The 8,285-nt window shown below is 44.2% G+C and overlaps 1 protein-coding gene across 1 annotated transcript; it reads right to left on the bottom strand.

Annotated features, from left to right (window-relative positions):
• Positions 1 to 229: 229 nt before the first annotated feature.
• Positions 230 to 1,699, bottom strand: LOC133741559 (uncharacterized). The gene is made up of 2 exons (XM_062169428.1): positions 1,535 to 1,699; positions 230 to 1,405 (listed from the first exon to the last, which is right to left on the bottom strand). The coding sequence occupies exons 1-2, from the start codon at positions 1,545 to 1,547 to the stop codon at positions 1,038 to 1,040; spliced, it is 381 nt and encodes a 126-aa protein (XP_062025412.1). The 5' UTR covers positions 1,548 to 1,699; the 3' UTR covers positions 230 to 1,037.
• Between the last annotated feature and the right edge of the window lie 6,586 nt (positions 1,700 to 8,285).

The raw sequence follows: 8,285 nt of genomic DNA, 5'->3' as shown, positions 1-8,285 counted from the left end.
ATAGAATTGTAGCTGACACATGAGGCTAAGATATCATGCGACTTCTAATTATGACTCAAATGCATACCATCCCATTTGAAACAAAGTAGACTACATATAGGAAACTTGAGATTTCTACAAATCTGTAGACTACATTCAGGGTATCAAGCTAGAAATCGATTGGCTATGTTGGAACAGTTTATATCACTTTATCAACACATAATCATTCGGGCTCTAAATAGTCTTCCTTTCAATAGGCTCACCATCTACAAACCGATATGGTCCTAATAATATATATTGATCTTTCTTCTATCTAGCACAGCTGCAAGAAGTGTAGTATATTGAAATAAATTGTTGCCATGCTAATTTTTTTTCTTTTCTGAAATCAAATATCTTCCTGAGATACGTAGATGAACATGCAATGTTAAATCCCGCAGATAACATGAACAGTCTTGGTAGTGTTGAACTCTGTAGGAGACTCTCAAGTGCCAAAATCACATAGCATCGGAAGACACCAACTGTAGACAATTGATCCTTAACTTGATCTTCTGCAGATACTTTGATTACTTTCAACATTATGAAGTCTTTTTGAATTCCTCTAAGAGTGGTCATGAGCTGCATGTTTTTCGGTAGTTGGTAACTTGGTATCATTCAACTCGATCTACAGTGATTATAAGCCATGACAATTAATTCAAGAACAGAGTTAAAAGACTCAGCCTGATAGTATTATTGTTGGTACTCCGATGAGGAAGCTAGCTATCATATTGATTGACATGTTCTTCCATATCCGGGGATGTTAATTATTTTCAGAGTAGAGAAACTGACAAGAAAGAATTTTCAAATTGAAGCACTTGACGCGTATGCGCAGAGTTTTCTGATAGTAGTTGCTCATGGCTAGTTTGACTATCAACTAGGTCCATATATATATATTGCAAAACCTCTAGCCTGTTAAATTCACAATTTAGCTACTAGATAGACCAACCTACAACTGAGAATTTTGATCAAAGGTATACAACCCGATGCTCATTCTTTGATCGGAACACAGTTGGCACCAACTATCAAGTGCATTCCATTCCACATACTAGTGATATTTTAGCTGATGAAGTAAGTATACTTGTGCAGCCATCATCCTCATCCTCATCCTCATCCTCCTCGGTAATATTACCGGAGCAACAGTCAACGCTGGTGCTACTGCTGCTGCTGGAGCCGGTGAAAGTCTCTGAATCGTGGCCGCCCAACACACTACTGGTAAAGCTGGACGGACTGTTCGAGTCCAAATCGCTGTCATGGTGGTGGTGCTGGTGGTGGATCGATCCCACGTTCTCTTCTTCTCTAGGCCCTATTTCTCGAGGGCTATTCCGCTCTCGGCGACCTTGAACACCGCCGTGCTGTTCCTCCTTGCACTCCTTGTTCTTCACCACCGCACCTAATTCCCATCAAATCAATCAAAATCAAATTCCAAATACCCCCAAAAACTCTGAAAAATTAACAAAAAGATCCAAAATTTACATGCAATCATATCAACCCTAGAAAAATCAACAGATCGATTCCATACCAGAAGATGACATTTAAGTTTGGATCGAGTATATGTTTGCTGGGTTTGAATGGTGCTTGCAGCTTAGAAGTTTGCTGGGTGTATTTTACTTAAGGGTAAATTTGGAAAATTAAACATAATATTCTAGGGCTGGGTATATTAAGATATTTGCTGGGTACATTTAGAAACACCTTTTTTTTTTTTTTTTTTAAATTGCAGATAGAGGAAAAATATATTTAGAGAAAAACAAAAATTAATGGAAGCCCTGAAGTGACGATAATACCCTTCAGCTGACGACCTCTGTAACGGAGGTAACGACCATATGTATCAATCCTCGGTCGGGCAAAGAACCTCAGGTACCGATTTGATATTTTTTTAAGTTCAGGTACCAAAAGTTATAAGGAGGAAAAGTTCAGGTATGGTACGGACCATTTTCCCTTTAGAAATTGTAATCAACCATTTTCTCTACATTTTCTGTCTATTTTTTGTCATTCGAAACTTGAATATACATTAGTAACCACGCATAAAAGTTTCAATTTGTGTTGAAATTAAGAAAAGGAAGAAATACCAGGATTTCGACTATCAAATGGTCAAGGTTTGTGGTAGTCACTCTTGAGTCTTGAAAGTGAAAATAAAAATCAAATTATGTTACTCCTTTATTACATTAGCCTTTAGGTGGGATTTGAAACTACTGAAACGCATAGGCAAGGTGGTGTCGATCAAGTTTGTGACGATATCGCCGCCTAACGTCGTCGGAATCGGAAACTGGAACCGAGTCGGTAAGCCGGGTTTGGGTCAGGTCAGTTGGGTTTTTGGGATTCTTAGGGTTTCGGCCGAGAGAGAAAAGAAGGTAAGAAAGGTTTCCAAATTTGGAAATTTTGGAATTTATGATATTTTTCCGGAAAACCCATATTTATACCAAAATTTTTGAAAAACGAAAGTTCTTCCGTTGACCATAACTTTCTCATACGATTGTTTGGACCCAAAAAGAGCATTTTGGCCCGACAAAGCACGTCTTGGAGAAATTGAGCCAATGTCAGTGGCTCAAGGTATATATTTTCGACAAGTTTGAAATATATATTTAGAGGCTAAATAAAGCCTACTATGGAAGCATGAAAATGAAAAGTCCATTTTAGCACTTTTTCCTACTTCGGCCAGGAGAAACCGAGCTAAACAAGGAAGGAGGGGCGGCAGGCTAATCAAATGAAATCCAAATGAGCTAAAACTTTCCAGATTAATTCTAGACATCCTAAGGATCATTTCTTATGAAGAGTTCCAGAGCTAGATATGAGTGGAAGGCCTTCAAACAATCAGTCCAATCTTTTGCAGAAGCAAAACTGGAAAGCTGGACCTGTAAGAGGTCCATCAGCCTTTCTGGCCTAAGCACTATACCAAAAGCTCTGAAATTTTAACAGGATGATCTACACTCATAGTGGAACATTTGTTATGAAGAGATCATGGTCAAAATCTGAGTGCTTGATGGAGATAAAAATTCAAGGAATAAAGGAGCCGAAAGTGCTTCCTTATCTCCGAAATTCATCATTCTTGGTGTAGTATACATGAGTCATACTGTATGAGTCATATTGAATGAGTCATTGTATGAGTCATATTGTATGAATCATATTGAATGAGTCATTGTATGAGTCATAGTATGAGTCATTGTATGAGTCATATGGTACTTGAGTGTATGGTTACCAAGCATTCACACTACAAAATATTCCTATAAATACACCCTTGTACAACAACAAAAAACTCACCAATTCACTCATCAACACATCTCTAAGATGATCTAAGTTCTCTCTAGAGCAAACCTCTCTAAGAGCAACTCCTCTCCTTCTCTTTCTCTTACCGGTGATCACACTCCTAGTCCTAGTCTCCTCAGAAGCCGACTTTCAGTGCCACCAAACCCTCTGTCAACGTACTTCGGTCCTAGTCTCCTCAGGAGCCGATTGTAGTACCGCGATCAACGGTTATGGAACCAGCCAAGCAAGGGTAACGCCCTCGCAAACCTTCCAGCCAAGCTAAAGTCACGCTTTAGCAAGATCTCTATACTTCCCGGTGATTTCGCTCTGCTCAATCTGCAATATTGAGTATCGACTTGTGAACAAGAAGAAACTATAGCAAAAGTCCTCACCACGAGGCATAAAGAATCCCACGACGAGGTTGGTGCTCTCCTCGTCTACAATTGCTTGAAAGAAGTCAGGTCAAGGGACACCCCCGACGACCGCACCCGAACGGTGCTGGCACGCCCGCGCAGAAAAGAGACTGTTGACCAGCTGCAGCAAAATTGGAGCCAAACATTTTGCTTTATGACCTTATGACCTTTAGCCTCTAAATTTTAGGCTTTATGGCGTAATCTTAAGCCTGGGTTAGGCCTCATGGCGTAATCTTAGGCAACCCCTTGTTTCTCCTTCTGGAGTTCTGCAACAAAAATGCCAGACCTCAGAGTGGCCGTCCTCCCTTTCTCCGTTTCGCTCCGTGTGTAGGATTATGACAAAGATGATCTCGCATGATCGTGGATCCCACACTCGGAGCCCCCTCGCGTTTCTAAACCAATCTGAAGCTTGGCATTTTTGTTGCAGAACTCCAGAAGGAGAAACAAGGGGTTGCCTAAGATTACGCCATGAGGCCTAACCCAGGCTTAAGATTACGCCATAAAGCCTAAAATTTAGAGGCTAAAGGTCATTTCATGAGGGGAAGATTTGTGAAGAAGGAGAAAAAGAAGCAAGGACTGAAAGGCCATTTCTTGAATATTCCAGAAAAGTTGTTGTGAGTATTCCCTTCCCTAAATACAACTATTTATAGGGACTTCAGGCAAATCCCTACGCTTGGATGAAGCTCTATTTCAAAACCGATGTCAGTAAATCGAGAACGGTTTCCAAGAAGGTAACTATTCTATTCATGAGATTATTTTTTCACGACCGTTGTTTTTCAACGAGTGATTAATGCCTTAAATCTCGGAAAAGAGAGGATTAATAGCATGTGAGGAGACCGAACGGTTTTCGAGGGGGCCTACAGAGATTGGCCCACAAAGCTCAATTTCAAGCAAAGTTCCTCCACGCGAAGGTTCGCCGCAATAGCACTAGCTTCGGCCTGAGTGGTCCGTTCTCTGAGATGGGCCAGGTTGCGGCCCATTTCTTCAGAAGCTGCCAAAGGTTCATCGAGTTGGGCTTCTTCTGTAGCAATCGCTTTTTCAACAAAGGCTAAACCGATATGGAGGTCCTCGATCCGAAGTTTGAAGTCGGACCTTTGGATTTGTAGTTCCCGCAAGCGGTTGTTTCGCTCATTTAAAATACCGCGAGAGATGTCCATTTCTCGAGAGAGGCTATTCAAAGCTTCTCGAGTGTCATGAGCCTGGGCGTTCGCGGCCGGTTGACGTTGGCGGGCCTCACCAAGTTCATTCAGCAGATCGTCAATGGCACTAAATTGTTGTAGGGTCAATGCCTTCTCCTGGCGAAGATACCTTAGAGCTTCCAAGACTCGCGGGAGGATGTCAGTCTCCAATACCCGAGGACCCAGATGTTCGTGAAGCACCATCTTAGCCTCATCCACAGCAGAAGGAGGAGTTACCTCCAACACCCTCCTCAATCTCTCTAATCTGGTAGGAGGACGAAGAGGAAGAGGCGCCACAGGATCACGAACCACCAATGCAAAAGGGTGGACATCTTCTTCAGTTTCTTCATCTTCAACAGGTTGGTCTGTCCCTTCAGCTGCAGGAGAATCTGGAAGCTCAACTAGCGGCTCACCATGGGAAAGTGGAGCAGATTCAAGCACAAGGCCCTCGACTTCGACGGTTGTCTCATTTATTCGCGAGACTTGGGGGGCACCACCACCGTCAGTATCATTTTTCCTCTCTGGGGCGATTGTCCCGTCAATAGGACCCTCAGCGTTTGTAGCCACTTCCTCGGTACAAACAGAATCCTGGTCAGATTCAGAAAGTCAGAGAGCAGGATTGGATCTAAAGGGAAATGGAAAGCATTGGCCAACAGTGGCTTACCTCTTGAGCTGTCGGGTCAATATCTGGTACTTGGTCTTCAAGAGGAAGAGGCCTCACCTCATTCACCTTTTGGACCTCTAGTGCCGCTAGAATCTCTGTCGTCATCAGTTCCTCATAAGCGGCAGAATCCTCAGAGTGGCTTTCCACACTTTCATGCTCCGAGGAGTCGTCATCAGAGATCGTTATTAGAATGGTGGGACCTTGCAGATGCTCTGTAGATGTGGGAGACGGAAGAGGCGCCACGGGGTTAGTTGATGCTTGAACTAGCGAGAGAGTTGGCTCTTCTACAGCGGCTGAGGATCCAGCCTCGCTCAGGCGAGTGGGATCAGTAGTCCTCCGACGGACCTGTCAAAAGATACATAATGAAGATCCTGCCCAGATTCTAAAATTTAAATAAAATAAAACAGGGCCAGAGCTTACCAGCCGCATTGACAAAGGCTCGTCATCCTCAAAGTCCTCTTCAGCGATTTGGGCGCGACCGCGTTTGCAAGTGTGAACAGCAATTACCTGCACAAAAGAGGAATCACAACTCAGAAAATAGAAGGGGTCTGGAAAGCCAAATGTGCAAAGTCAGAATTAGTCTGGGGCAGTTTACCTCAGCAAGGCTCACATCGTCATCATCAGAGGACTCCCCCTCAGGAGGCTCTTCGGCTACTGCCTTCTGTTTCCCGGCCTGAGTAGAGGCTGCCCTGCTCCGGTTGGTACGCTAAAAATAAAACAAATGTACTTAGCAATAAGGATTGATACTCAAGCCAAGGAAAAGAAATGGTGAGGGAAGTTGGAAACTTACTGATGCCCCATGTTCACGAATCTGCATTCCCGGTTGTGCTTGCCGTGAGGGCCTTTGCGGCTGCGGGGGCGGAACAGTTTGATGTTGCGGAGGAGCAGGAACAGGAGGCGGAGCCTCGCCAGCATAATATTGTTCAAGGATGTCGCTGTCCACGGCAAAGGGATGTTCCAAGTCGCGGAAAAGGATGGCGAAAAGGTCATAGTTATTCATGCCCCAACAGTTCACTGACACTTCTTTCCACCAATCAGCATAGTCATCATCAACATCGTTGAGGGGGTATAGCGCTCTGACCCAAGGGGGAATCACTATCAAAGTAAACTGACTCTGAAAGGGGGCAGACCCAGGCGGAGCTGATCTCCGCCAAGAGGTGTAGTAATTGGCAGAATCAACCAGAGGCCAGGGTACCAACTGGGCCAACCCAAATTGACGAGCAAAGTGATTGGGTGCATAAAGTTCGTAACTTAGTTCATCCGTGGCCAATTGAATGTCAGAGCAAGAAATAGTGCGACGAAACATCATCATAGCTTCTTCGCGATGACCCGGGCGAGGAAGAAACCCATTTGCCAATATCGCGGGGAATCTTCTATTTACCACCAACTTCACATCCGGCATTTCATCCAGAAGATACAAAAACGAGAAACACTCGGAAAATGCCCCTTTAGCCAAATTGCTCGTCAATTTGGGTTGGCCCAGTTGGTACCCTGGCCTCTGCTAAATTCACACTAAAATTTAGAGGCTAAAGGTCATTTCATGAGGGGAAGATTTGTGAAGAAGGAGAAAAAGAAGCAAGGACTGAAAGGCCATTTCTTGAATATTCCAGAAAAGTTGTTGTGAGTATTCCCTTCCCTAAATACAACTATTTATAGGGACTTCAGGCAAATCCCTACGCTTGGATGAAGCTCTATTTCAAAACCGATGTCAGTAAATCGAGAACGGTTTCCAAGAAGGTAACTATTCTATTCACGAGATTATTTTTTCACGACCGTTGTTTTTCAACGAGTGATTAATGCCTTAAATCTCGGAAAAGAGAGGATTAATAGCATGTGAGGAGACCGAACGGTTTTCGAGGGGGCCTACAGAGATTGGCCCACAAAGCTCAATTTCAAGCAAAGTTCCTCCACGCGAAGGTTCGCCGCAATAGCACTAGCTTCGGCCTGAGTGGCCCGTTCTCTGAGATGGGCCAGGTTGCGGCCCATTTCTTCAGAAGCTGCCAAAGGTTCATCGAGTTGGGCTTCTTCTGTAGCAATCGCATTTTCAACAAAGGCTAAACCGATATGGAGGTCCTCGATCCGAAGTTTGAAGTCGGACCTTTGGATTTGTAGTTCCCGCAGGCGGATGGTTCGCTCATTTAAAATACCGCGAGAGATGTCCATTTCTCGAGAGAGGCTATTCAAAGCCTCTCGAGTGTCGTGAGCCTGGGCGTTCGCGGCCGGTTGACGTTGGCGGGCCTCACCAAGTTCATTCAGCAGATCGTCAATGGCACTAAATTGCTGTAGGGTCAATGCCTTCTCCTGGCAAAGATACCTTAGGGCTTCCAAGACTCGCGGGAGGATGTCTGTCTCCAATACCTGAGGACCCAGATGTTCGTGAAGCACCATTTTAGCCTCATCCACAGCAGAAGGAGGAGTTATCTCCAACACCCTCATCAGTCTCTCGAATCTGGTGGGAGGAGGAGGAGGCGGCGGAGGCGCCACAGAATCACGAACCACCAATGCAAAAGGGTGGACAGCTTCCTCAGTTTCTTCATCTTCAATAGGTTGGTCTGTCCCTTTAAATAAAACATGATTAAAACCGATGCGGTTTTAGATGCTAAAGTTGTAGCAAAATATGGTGGTTTCACTTGGTCACACGTCATGATGACGATAGCCATGATCCAATCATCCTCTTTGGCATAAGACTCGCGAAGGATTAAATGAAAGCAAACAGTTTGCTTTATGGCCTATTTAGAGGCCTATATGGAAACAGTCAAGCCAATACAAGTGGTT

This window comes from Rosa rugosa, chromosome 1 (assembly GCF_958449725.1).
Source record: "Rosa rugosa chromosome 1, drRosRugo1.1, whole genome shotgun sequence".
In the NCBI taxonomy this organism is placed as follows: domain Eukaryota; kingdom Viridiplantae; phylum Streptophyta; class Magnoliopsida; order Rosales; family Rosaceae; genus Rosa; species Rosa rugosa.
Note: the sequence above shows the minus strand (reverse complement) of the source record. Positions and strands in the feature narration are given on the sequence as shown.